Below are 13,738 nucleotides of genomic sequence, written 5' to 3' on the forward strand. Positions count from 1 at the left end.
AACAAACTGTGGCTGACTCTGAGAAGAATGGAAAGAATGGGAATAATGGCATTACTTCTTATATTTATACTCATCTGTTTTTCAATGAAAAGGCACGGGCATGACGATTTCATCTAAAGGTCCAAGGAGAAATTATAGATTCAAATTCAGTACGGCCATTTCATTTTAGGGTATGAGAGAGTTCACACCAAAAAGTTGTTTGGCTTGGTATTCTATTATTGTCAGCTTTTCCAGACTTAAGATTTTAGATAATTGTAATTTCATGGATGACTATCTTCCTGTTGTTACTAGGTAATTTCTTTAAAATTAATTAGAAACAACAGAATAGTTCTGTACTTTCTTAGCAATCAGATGGAGAGTGAGGTGTTTTGAAGGCATGGGGTGTTTGGTTTGACTGTGTGATGGGGGAGTGCCCAGTATAACAGCAGAAAACTATAGGGCAGGAGGCCTGAGAAAAGCAAACAGAGAGGTGGTTGATAAATCTATTTCCTATACTGAAGCCTATATTCTAAATCAGACACAATTCCTCTTGTGACTCACAAGAAAACCATCCTTTTTAGAACTTTCCAATTGTCTTTGTTCTCTTAATTCATCTTTGCTAAACACTAGTTATGAACAGTCATCTTGCAAAGAAATGTTTTATCCAGATTCTTATTCTAAGTTGAAATCCCCTTTATGCCTTTTATAAAAAAAGATGCAAATTAATTATTGTAGAAAAGAGCAGCTGTAAACATAACGAAACTGGTGACCAGTATCCAGCTGGTCAGTACCTTCAACAGGAGCACTTGAGTGTAAATGCCTGCCATGTGTCCTCTCATAGGTGCGTGTGTATGTGTGTACACATGTGCATGTCCTCATGCCAAAGTGAAGGCCTTTCCTGCACAGCTCAAGAAAGCCACTAGTATAGGTCACTTTATCAATTACCACAAAAGAAAAGAAGTTTATCATAACCTTCAAGAAACCTCTTCTCTTCTTTCCTAAATAACAGTGATTTAAAATATAAGGAACTCTTCTAAAATCAATAGTCCTAAGTCTTTGGGTTCTCCTTCCTCCAGTCTCCTTTAATTTCATAATTAATTCAGCAGCTTTTGGAAGTGGGACACAGAAAAATGAATGACTAGCACGGAATGAGATAGTCCTTTGGAGTTTAGGGTTTTATGATTGTATACCACTTCACTGCGAGAACTAGATGGAAGCTGTGGGATGGTCTTGGACTTTACCCCTTCACCATGCTGACGGAAACAATTCTTTTCTCCCAGGCCTGCATTTTCCAAGGAAATGTCAACTTTTTTTTTTTTTTAAAGAATGCTTATGTAAGATGACTACAGTGTAGTTCTGTGATGGCCAATTACCAACATATTGTATTCTTAGCACACAAAAATGAAAACGCAGCAGAGAGTGAAGAAAAATCAACAGATCACCTTAATTTCTAAGCAGAAATTTATGAATAGTCTACGAAGTGGATAAGATGTTATAGGACAGAAAACTTCTTTTCCGAATAATCCGCTTATGTATAACATTGGAACTTTAGGTGAAAAGAAAGAAAAGTATATCCAGGAAATAAAAGAACTTATTTACCTAGCAGGGTTTAACTTGAAATGGCTTCTGTATTTCAGGAGTACGTTGTGATGTCTGGGGAAAAACGGGGGAGGAGAACGAAAATAGCTCAAGGTTCCAGAATCCTGGGCACCTTCCACTTACTAGGATGATTTCAGATCCCTTTAAGTTCCATAAAGAACACCGTTCAGTGTTAAGTGGTTAAGTGTTTAGCTGCTAACCAAAAATTTGGCAGTTTGAACCCACCCACTGTTCCGTGGTAGAAAGAAGAGGCAGTGACTTCCATAAAGACGCAGAGCCCTGGACATGCTAGGAGATAGTTCCAGGCTGTCTAGTAGCCTCACATTGAGTCAGAACAGACTCAACCACAATGGGTTTAAATTCCAAGTGTTTTATCAACTACAGTGGCCAATGTGACTAGGGATTTGGTCTTGTTCTGATAAAACAGATACTCCACTCGGCTGATGGCTTTTGAGTTCTCTAATCTCGTGGTTGCTGTGATGCTGAACTATGATGTGTCAAATGCGATAATGGTTACCCATGGTGGACAGTATTTGGTGGAGCTCCCCAATTAAAACAAGCTTGGAAGCAAGAGTGGCATCCACTTCTGAAATAGCCTGCCTCCAGAAATCCTATGATCTTGGTGAAACAATGTAAGTTTTACAAGTGTTCAGGTCTTTCGTTCATAGGGTTGCTATGAGTTGCCTATGGCTCAATGACACACAACAACAACAACAGCAGCAGCAACAACAACAACAACAACACTCTTTTATCTAAATGTGACATACCAGAATGAGGTGATAATGACTGAGCTGATGCACATACACATAGGTCTACACAAAGGGATTCAAAGTCAATGCACAAAGCCTGACCACTCATAAAAGTGAAGGCAGAGGAAGCAAGCAAAGAGAAAGGAAGATGTGAGAAGGAAGGACACGGGGTAAAGAAGCTCGCCACTAATGCAGGCTTGGTCCCCTCTCTGCTGTAACAGGGGTAGATGAGGCAGGAGTGGATAAGACTGGCATCTCTGCACCTGAAGGCTATCGCTCCACCAACCTCATACATAGCCTGGGGAAGTGCAATGAGGCAGGAAATCCATAACTTTGATCTTATACTATTTTTAAAAATACAATAGCTAGAATAAACATTTCTCTGAATTGAGTATATTTATTTAGTCTAACAAATCAGAGTTCAGGGAAGATGCTTTTCAAAAGCAAACACAAATCTCTTCCAAGGCATTTATTTGGTAACAGTGGAAAATAGTCAAATTAAATAAAGTTCAACCAATTCAGTACTGCAGACGGGATTCCTTAACTGTGCTAATATAAAGACAGCACAGTTCCCATGAACTTCAATTTGTAGAAAGAGTTTCCCTTCTGCCACTTTGGTCCGGTTCTCTTGTTTAGTACTAATCTCCCAAGGGCATTTAAAAGCCCTTTTTAAAGATTAAAACACAGACGTCTCAGTTCAAAAGAAAGATTTTAAATTACCTGTTCTATTTCCATCTAAACCACGCAAATAAGGAAAACTGTCCACCTCGGAGGGAGAGCCAGCGGCGGTGAGGAAGGCGGTCAGGTCGCTGTAGCTGGTGTTCTCGGGCAACCTCAGAGCTCTTCTCTGGAAATGCACGCGAGGCTGTGGCCGGGCACCTGCAGAAATTAACCTCCGCGTTACCTCCGGAGGGAGCAGCTTCTGTTTTCAGAAAATGGAAACCAGGAAGAGGCTCTGGAAGGGTTCCAGGCCCGCCTCCCCCAACCCGACTCCTTCCCACACCTCCTCCCCATCCCCCATTCATGCCTGGACACAAAGATGTGACAACATGCTATTATGTAGACGGAAATAATAGCCCATTGTCACATTTGTTTTGACACAGGATGTTGTTTCGTGTTTTGTGTGGGGTTTTTTGAAACAAAAAAGCTTTCCAAGTTCTATTTGTGAGCAGTCTTTTCACTGAACAGTATTTGCCCATGGAGAAGGCTACCACTGTGGAAAGGAAAATCTATGTAAATGAAACAAGTAGATGACAATTAATTTCTTTACACAAACACATGCTGTAAGTTATACCCTTTGATAGTGCTACAAACTCATCCTTAATTTTCCTGGTGAAATCTGGTTTAACTCCACAGACTGAATGGAAATAGAATAAGGGTATTAGAATACTCAGCCTTGAAAAGATTTACCAACAAGGATCCAACCGTAATTAACCCCGTTCTTTCTGGAGAAGCTGCCACGTGGCCTCCAATCGCTTCTGGCAGGATGTATCCTACCCTGACAGATTCTGTTACAGATTTTATGATGAGACTTTGGAAACAGTGCACCCTTCACCAAACTTGATTCCCTGTTCAGAAGGACAGGCTCAGTCAACAGGCCCCATACCTTGCTACATCATATGCAGTTCAACTTTGTTCCAGACATTGTTTTCAGTGTGAGACCTGAACCTATTTTTACCTGATGCTGTGGTGACAGCCACGAGACATAAACGTGTTAAGTAAATCTGTACAAATTCAGTAAGGGATCATAAAGCAATAATAATAGAAATGAGACTGGAATCATTTCTCCAGATAGAAGTATGGTGATGTCTCAAAACTGCTGGTTTTACCAAGCATTATCTAGCTATTGGACAACCTGCCCTTGGCTTGTGGTCAACCCTGCTTCTCCTGAGTATAATGAGTAGGCCTACCTCATGAAGTCTCCAGGTATCATAAATAGTTAAAGCACTAGATTACTAACCAAAAGGTTACAGGTTCAAATCTACCCAGACATGCCACAAAAGAAAGGACTAGTGTCTATTCATCCCCCCCCCCCAAAATCACACACAGCCTTGAAAGCCCTTCAATTGTAGCTCTTACCAGCACACTTGGGGTGACCATAAGTCAGGGGTGACTTGACTGCAATGGGCAAGCCTCTCTAGAAGTGTTGTAGAGTGAGGGGAATGTAGAACTCAAAGGGGGCTGGAGCATCAGCTAGTCCAGTTCTCTTTACCTGCAGGTCAGGTGAAAGCACCTGCACAGGACACATGTCTGGGGTGGGCTACTCAGGGCAAGTCTAAGTGGTGCAGAGTCTTGGAGCTTCCCCTCTCTCCTAAGAATCACAGATTGAAATTCCCCAAATAAAATTTTCAGGAAGCATGAACCTAGAGTTAGAGCCTTTGGGGTCAGCTGCCCAAAGTCCTATCAGACTCCTGTCACCTCCACTGAAACTAACTGGACACATTTGCTAGTTCTAGTGTAGATGTCTTTAACCCTAAAACAAAACCCATGCCACTGTATATTAACCCCCATCTACCCCTATCTGTTAACTCTCTCTTGGCTACTTTCTGTGCCTACTCTTCTCTTTGATTTTATAAAATTTCTGATAATTTTGCTTCCGTCCTATCCTTGATCTATGTTGAGTTCAAACTCCTCAGACTTTAGGGCCTGCATTGACTGGTTTGCCTCCTTTAATTCCATTTTTTTTTTTCTTTAATTCCATTTTTAACTTGCTATTTGTTGTTCCCTCATGTGCTATGTGTTGATTTTGTTCTCGTTTTCCATCTAGTACTGCTTTCTGAGCTCGAAAGCCAAAGTCGACCCTTTCTTCTTCAGCATCTCACCCCCAATGAGATAGCAGCAAGTTACTGTTTCTATTCATTTATCCATTTTCTTCCCCAGAGGACGTGAACCTTCCAGCATGGTGTCCTTCACGACTCCTCGGTCTACAAATGCCCTGGGTCATACTCACTATGACCCTGCACTGGGCCTGCACTTCCTAAAATCTCAGCTCATGAGAAGGAAATGGATGGCATGTTGAAAAGGCAACAGAGTAAAAGGGTAGCTTGACCTCGGGAGAGTCAAAGCAGAAAGGAGCATCTGGGCTGGTACAATTCTTTGGATCTCAGAATAGGGACACCTGAGCCCTTCTGGGCAGGATGAGCAGGTAGCTGCTATCTTTGCCAGCATTCTATTGGGAAAGCTTCCATTCTGGAAAAGGAACCCAAACCTATTCAAATCAGAACCAGAAAAATAGCAGTGCTGAAAGATGAAAGGGAATCAGACTGAAGAATATATGGACTGAAGGATAGGCCTCCTACAGGCCGGCCCAGACTTCAGAAATCCATGAACTAAGAGTGTTCCTCCCAACACTTAGGGATCACCAAGCTGTCTCATCCTAAGTCTGTCTCTGGTGCCTTCTCCTTATTCCTGGGGGGAAATGCCCATCTTCCCTGTTCCCCATCGTGTTCACACACCACAATTTGATCATTGGTAAAACCTCTGACTGAGTTCTACCTGCTACACTTAGAGGATCAGGCTTGGAGGGAGCCATGGCTGGGGCAGGTTTACTGAAAAGGGATGTGGCTGGATTAGTTGATTTGATGCATGCTGTAATCTACACTATATAGATACCTGTCTGCTGAGCACACAAACATGCTTTCCAACATGAAGAGAGAAAGGCCAATGCTTGGTAGAATGACCACAGATACATCTGAAGTATGAAATGGGCAAATACATAGAGATGAAGAGAACTCTAGTGGCTGAGTGGGTAAGGCATTGTGCTGCCAACTCAAAGGTAAGTGGTTCCACCAGGGAGAGACAGGCAGTCTTTGTCCATGCAATTTACAGCCTCTGAAACCCTCTAGGGTGGTGGTGGGCAGTTATGAATTGGTTCCTACTCAATGGTAATGAGTTATTTTTTTATTAAAGCTTATTAGTGGTTATGAGGGGTAGGAGAAAGGTAGGGGAAGGGAGTTACTGATTTGGTGCAGTGGGTTTCTGTTATGGTAACGGCCATATAATAAAATGATGCTAATTACCATCACGAAATTGTGTATGTAATTATTGTAAAAATTGTTGAAACAGTGAATTTAACCTATTTTTTTAAATGTAAAGGAAACATCTTAAGAATTTAAATATATATGCTATTCTGAACCACAGTGTAAGTAAAGTTTATGTGGGGCAATATTGTGGTAGGATTGGAGGAGCAAATGGTTACGTTCTTGAACCTATTCTAATGTATGCTGTTGTTTACCATTGAGTGGGAACTGACTCAAGCTGATCAGGGGCAGTAAATCGCACAGGAGGAGACTGCCCATCCTTCCCCTGTGGAGCAGCTGGTGGATTTGAACTACATGCCTTCAGGATTGCAGAGTAGCTTCTTACCACTAGGCTACCAGAGCTCCCTCTTGATGTATAAGATTACTAAATTGCACATATTTCAGAAAAGATTTCATTGGGTGTGGATAGAGAACCAAAACATGCCCATCTGCTATCTCAGGGGTCCCGGAGGCTTCCACATTCACATTCCGCATGGCAACTGTTTCAAACTTCTGTTCTCAGAGGCAAGGCTCCACTCCCAACTCCTAAATTCTTAGTTAGCCCTTACTGTACTGAAAATATGGGGGATACCATTTCCTCTTTCCGCACTTAAACATTTGCTTCTTTTCTGTGCTCCTTGGCACTTAATGTCTCTTGGGGAGGGGGGAGCTTATATCTACGTTCTGCTAAGCCAACTTAAGACTATTCTGACATTTAATTGTTCATTTATATTTCAAGACTTGGTCCAATCAACTTTTTTTTTGTTTTTATCAACAGTATCTCTTGATAGATTTTTCTCTCTCCAACCAACAAATATACTTATTCCTTCTCCATCTAGAAAATAACAATGAAATAATACCTTTGACCCTGTTATCCCTATAAGTGAATGCATTTTCTTCTTCTACTCAACACCCTGTGATCTGGCCTCTACCCACAACACATGCTGCCCTTTGAAATGTCAACTGACGACTGTATAATCTGCCCCATGACCATTTCTTGGCCTTCATCTTCATATTGACCTCTTCACAATGGTCAACACTGTTCACCACCCCCGTTCACTAACCCCCTTCCTCCTTGGTATTTGAGGTCCTGCACTCTGCTTTTCTGCAGGGACTGTCTGCTTTTCTCTTGGCGGGTGTTTATTTTTCTCCTCCTACATGCAGATGAAACAGTTTCTAAAAAGCTGCCATCAACTGCCTTTGCTGTATCTGTACTATTTTGACTTCCTTCACTGCCATAATCTCTGCTGTTACCTTCCTCTTCAGCTCTAAACACCCTTCTAAGCTCCACGCCATGCCTTCTACACACTCCTACCTCGATACCCATCTGTCACTACAAATTATTATTTACTGTTCTACAATTATCTTATGATTTCTACTAACAGTGTTTCATTCTTCCCAACACTCAGATTTGATTCCAGGCCCTATTGTTTATATCACGCTTGGACAGGTGGCGGGTCAGTGCAAGACAGAAAGATTCTTGACAAGATAAACTGACACTAACTGTAGCAATGGTACCAAGTGTAGTAGGAATGGTGAGGTTGGCTTAACACAGAATGTGGTTCAGAGTTGTCGTTTACAGGGTCACTATGACTTATAGTTCACTAAACAGCACATTAACAACAATATCTTGCTCATTCATTAAATTGCTGAGCTGGCAAATTTTATTAGTATTTTCAGTACCAATTTTACTCTTTTTCTGTCTCTACTGTACTCATGATCTACATTACTCCTTGCATGAACTATTTAGCAAAATCTCCTAATTGATTCTTCTGTTTTAGCCTTACTTCCTTCCATATCATTCTCTATATCATTACCAGACTAACAGTTCTATGACTACACTCTGATCTTAACCATTTCCTGCTCCAGAACTTTCAAGGGATCATCATCATTGTTATGGATTAAATTGTCTTTTCTGAAAATGAAACACTCAAGTCCTAAGGGAACATGGCCTGGTTTGGGAAATTGGGGTTATCTTTGCAAATGTCATCAATTAAATTAAATGAAGCCATATTGGAATAACAGAATGGGTCCTAATATTAATTCCTCTAGCGGCTTCTTAAAAAAAGCCACACACCGGGTAAGGATCTGGAACTACAGAAGTGCATCATCTTGAGACCAAGAAGAAATGTGTTTGTTGTTGTTATGTCACATTGAGTCAACTACGACTCATAGCGACTCTATGAATGATAGCTCCAGACACTGCCGTATCTTGAGCCAACCTCACCATCTCTGACACACCTGCCCCATTGCCACAGTCACCGTGTTAATCTAGCTCATCCAGGGTCTTCCTCGCCTGCATTGTCCCTTCTAAAGTATGATATCCTTCTACAAGGACTGACCACTCCTAGCAAAATGTCCAAAGTATGTGGGACAGAGTTTAAAAATTCTTGCCTCCAAGGAGCAACCTGGCTTCACCCTCCCCAGAACAGAACTGTTTGCTTCCTTGGCAATCCATGGTATGTTCAATACTCTTCTCCAGCACCACAACTCAAAGGCATTGATTCTTAGCTATTTTCCAGCTTTCACATACTGACCCATAGCTGACCCTCCAATGATTTTTTAGAAACAGTAAATCACATGGAAAGAGATCGCTCATCTTTCTCCCATGGAGCAGCTGCTGGATTTGAACTGCATGTCTTCAGAATTTCAGCACAGCTCCTTACCACTAGGCTACTAGAGAAATGTGTAGGGTTACAGAAACTGAAGGAGACAAAAAAGGATCTTCCCTAGAGCAGGCAAATATCATAACCCTGTGAACTCTGAATTCAGATTTTGAGCCTGCAAAACTGTGAGGGGCAGATTTCTGTTTTTTAAAACCACCCATTTTGTGACATTTTGCTATGGTAGCCTTAAGAAATGAAGACATCTGCTTACCAAATTAATAATGATGACAATAACAAAATATTGAGTACTGTTGGAATATTCCTTAGAAGTTATAATGGTAAGACTTTATCTCACGTACTTCAGACACTTTGTCAGGAGAGATCAGTCTTTGCAGAAGGACATCATGCTTGGCGAACAAGGGGATTACTGAAAAATGGAGATCCTAAATGAGATGGACTGGTGCAGTGGCTGCAATAATATACTCAGACATAGCAAAGATTGTAAGGATGGTGTAGAATAGGGTAGTGTTTCATGCTGGTATACACAGGGTCTCTAAGTCAGAACTGGCTTGATGTCACTCAGCAACAATAACATCAGTACACTGTTACAAAACTTTACCACTATACTATTAGCCACTACTACACTTCTCTAAATGTCAAGGACCTCTCCAGAGTACTGAAGAGCAACAATGTCAGGCTGGAGACTAAGGTGTGCCTGATCCAGGCTACAGTCTTCACAATTGCATGCTATGCATCTGAGAGCTGGAGAGGGACATCATCATGTTCGGGAGAGTGGAGGGTCATTGCAGAAGAGGAAGACCCTTGAATAGATGGATCAATACAGTGATTCAGGGTAGTGGGAGTAGGTGTGATGGAGACAATGAAGTTGGCACAGGACAGAGCAGCAGGGTTTAGGGCTCTTGTACATAGGGTCACTATGAGCCACAAGTGACTTGATGGCACACAACAACAACAACAACAACAAATGTGAGGTAAAGATTTGTGTCTCACAATGTGAATAGAGGAATTTGTTAAACACAAGGTGTGTAGATGAAACACAATGTATATTAATTTTGTATGCAAGCCAATAAAATGGACTGATTCAGTGACTGGGGGAATGGGGGTAGGTATGTCACAGACAAGATTGGGACAGAATAGAGCAAGGCTTAGAGCTGTTGTACATAGGGTCGCTATGAGCTGCAGGCGACTCGATGGCACATAACAACAACAACATGCAAGCCAATATAAAATAAGAATTTTTTTTTAAAGATTATAGTGTTAGAGAGCTCTGGTGGCTTAGTGGCAAGAAGCTGCACTACAATCTCAGAGGTACACAGTTTGAATCTACCCAATGCTCTGCTGAAGAAGGAGGGGCAATCTCCTCCTGTACCAGTCAGATCTGATTTGACGGTACACACAAAAGAAATAATAAAAAATTTTAAAAAACCCAAAGATTATAGTGTTTCAGAATTTATGAATTTCTTAAATACACATTACCTCACTTAATATTTACAGCAGCCTTGTAAGGAGGGGGCTCTCTCCTTTCTGTGTGAGGGAAACAGGTCCTTAGTTAAATAACTTGCTCATAATTACTCTGCTTGAAAGAGGCAAAAATGATTCCTTTTCATTCTAACCTCTGAACCCTTTTCCGTGATGATATAGTAAGGAGTTGTGCTGCCAATTCAAAGCCACATGGTTGGAATCCACCAGTTACTCGACAAGAGAAAGAGAATCTGCTCCTGTGCAATTTGCTGCCTTCGAAAACCTGCTGGCGGGTCAGCTTGATGGTACTAACAACCACTTCAAAAACAGATGCTCAGCTTATTGCCAACCTGCCCTTACCCTTCAGTTACACAGGAGCACACAGCTCTGTCTTTACATTTATGCTCAAACCATCTGCCATGTCTAAAGCTGCTTTTTATCTTACTTGTATTTTACACATCATTGAAATGCATCTCAACTGCCATATTTTTTTAAAATAATTTTAATGAGCATTTACAGAGATTTTGGATTTCCATTCATTCATTGCTGCACTTCTCTCCCCGCCCAGCCCTCCACCCCCCACCAACTGCCATATTTTTATGTAGTGTTTCTGTGTTCCAACTCAAATTCTTAGCTTTATTTCTCTTATAGTACTAATGCTACTGAGCCTTGTATTTCGCTTACTTGTTTTTGAGTATTTTAAAATTTCACGTATTTGTATATACTTATGCTTCCCTGTACATCATTCTAGTCACAGGAATCAAAAGAAAAGAATATTTTGCTCAAGGTTTAAATCTTTCCCCTACTATCTTCCAGCTGATTAACTCCAGCTTCAGATTCCTTATCTTTAAAATGGAATCATGCTTGTTACATAATATGATGGTTGTGATTTAGACAAGATGATATACGTCTAGTGCCTAACAGTGTCTCCTGCTAGTGCAAAACATGTGCTCATCTCCCATCTCGCCTCTTTTAGACTTAAGCTCTTTAAGAGGGAATTTTGCTAAACATATCACACTATGTCCTGTAAAGCTGCTGCACAACCATATGTACTGAATGGAATATACTGCACACTACTACATAATCTGTTTATCCTAACTGGTATGCAGTTATATTCTTATTACAGCAGTAACAGTCTGTCTTAATTCCAACCAGATTAAGGTTTCTGAATCTTGGTTTTGTTAATACTTTAGGCTAGGTAATTCTTTGCTTTAGGGGTGTGCTTTGTGTATTGCCACACATTTAACAGCCTCTGTGGCCTGAACTATTAGATGCTAAAAACATCCCTTTTGCTGTGACAACTAAAAGTGTTTACAGACATTGCCAAATGTTGCGTAGGGAAAAGAACTGCCCCCAGTTGAAAATCAATGCATTAGGTATTTTAAGCATGCTCTCAAAAACCCAAACAACATGCCTAAAGAATCTCCTTTTTTAATGGCATAAGATATGAAAAGACAAAAAGGAGAAAGTCTTTGTCTTTCAGGACTCAGAGTAAGAAGGCAGTCATGGAAATGGCTTAATTGTAATGGTGTTTTAAGGGCTATACTAAGAGGAATCTGACAAAAAAAACAAAACAAAAAACCACTGGAGAAATTTCAAGAGACAGGATTCCAGCTCAGAGGAAAAGATGTTCTGGGGGCAGCATTTGAGATCTTTGCCTTAGACACTGAACAAGCGAATGAGAAGGGACCACAATGTGAAGAAATGTGTGGAAAGTGAAGGAGGTCTAACTGAGGGAAGGACCACGTGAGAGACGATGAGGCCTGTGAGGGGCATGGTAGGCCAAGTTCAGGAGTAGGAATTTGAGTTGGCCTATAGTGGAGAGCCTCTAGCAGCAACAGGTATGAGCAGGAAATGAACATTTACATTTTTATTTTTTTTTACCCAATCTGATAACAAGACAGGGAATAACCAAACTTAGAAAAAGCCTAGCGGAAGAATGACTGCCTAGGAAACGTACGGAGCAGTTCAAGGGAGAAGTGATAAAAGTTCCAAATAAGACAGTAGCATTTGGCTGTATGGATCATAACAAATTATAGCTAACACTGAGAAGAATTGGAATCCCAGAACATTTAATTGTGCTCATGAGAAGCCTATACTTAGACCAAGCAGCTACTGTGCTAACAGAACAAGAGAACACTGCATGGTTTAAAATAAACAAAGGTGTGCACCAGGGTTGTATCCTCTCTCCATATCTATTCAATCTGATGCTGAGCAAATCACCCGAGAAGCTGCACTCTATGAAGAAGAATGTGGCATCAGGATTAGAGGAAGACTTAACAGCCTGCATCATGCTGATGATATACCTTACTTGATGAAAGTGAGGAGGACTTGTGTGTTTGGCACAAAATATTAAAAGACTCTTGCAATCTTCAGTACAAATTATATCTCAACATCATAAAAACAAAAATTATCCCCAGTGGACCAACAGACACATCACAAGGGATGGAGAAAAGATAGAAGTTAATGACAACTTCGTCTTACTTGGGTCCACACTCAACACACTTGGTGCTGGAAGTCAGGAGATTAGAAGACATATTGCACTGGGATAGTCTGCAGTCAGGGATCACTTCAAATTACTGAGGAGCAATAATACCCGTTTTGAGATTAAAGTGCACCTGATTCAGACCATGGTCTTTTTAATTGCTTGATATGCATCTGAGAACTGGAAATGAATAAGGATGACAGAATAAGAGCTGACACCTCTGAGTTGTGGTTTTGGAGACGAGTACTGAACACCCTATGGACTGACAGAACAGATGTGTCCTGGAGAAGGTTCCCTGTAGGCAATGATGCCAATGCTTCATCTCACATACTTTAGGCATTTTGTTAGGAGGGGCTAGTCCTTGGAGAGGGACATCATGCTTGGAAAGGTGGAAGGTTGATTAAAGACAGGAAGATCCTCAACCAGATGGATTAACACAGTGGCTGCAACAATGAGTTAAGAATATGGTTCGAGATTGTGAGGATGACACAGGGTTCCGATCTGTAGTTCCTAGATTCAGAGGGTCACTGTGGATCATACCTGACTGGATCACACCTACCAACAGCAACAACAATAACAACAATAACTGAAGGTAAAAAGACAGAGGTAGCTGGAACTGGAAGACATTCTGTGGAATGAGAATAGAGAGGGAGGTAAAAACCAAGAAAAATACTGAAAAGTAATGCATAAGAGAGGGACACACACACACACACACGGTGTGCATGTGAGAAAGAGAGAGGGAAAGAGGGAAAGAGAGAGAGAGGGAAAGAGAGAAAGAGACGGAGAGAGAGAAGACACAGGGAGGGAGGAAGGGAGGGA

General features: G+C 41.1%; 1 protein-coding gene across 1 annotated transcript in view; it reads right to left on the reverse strand.

The window, feature by feature from the left end:
- Window positions 1–13,738, reverse strand: part of FAM171A1 (family with sequence similarity 171, member A1) — a 129,001-nt gene that overhangs the window by 65,685 nt on the left and 49,578 nt on the right. Inside the window, exon 4 of the mRNA XM_006894320.1 lies at window positions 3,048–3,206. Coding sequence (XP_006894382.1) covers window positions 3,048–3,206 — 159 coding nt within the window. The remainder of the gene's footprint in view (window positions 1–3,047; window positions 3,207–13,738) is intronic.

The sequence above is a fragment of the Elephantulus edwardii genome, unplaced genomic scaffold (genome assembly GCF_000299155.1).
Source record: "Elephantulus edwardii isolate Elephantulus edwardi_28Jun2011 unplaced genomic scaffold, EleEdw1.0 scaffold00139, whole genome shotgun sequence".
Classification (NCBI taxonomy): domain Eukaryota; kingdom Metazoa; phylum Chordata; class Mammalia; order Macroscelidea; family Macroscelididae; genus Elephantulus; species Elephantulus edwardii.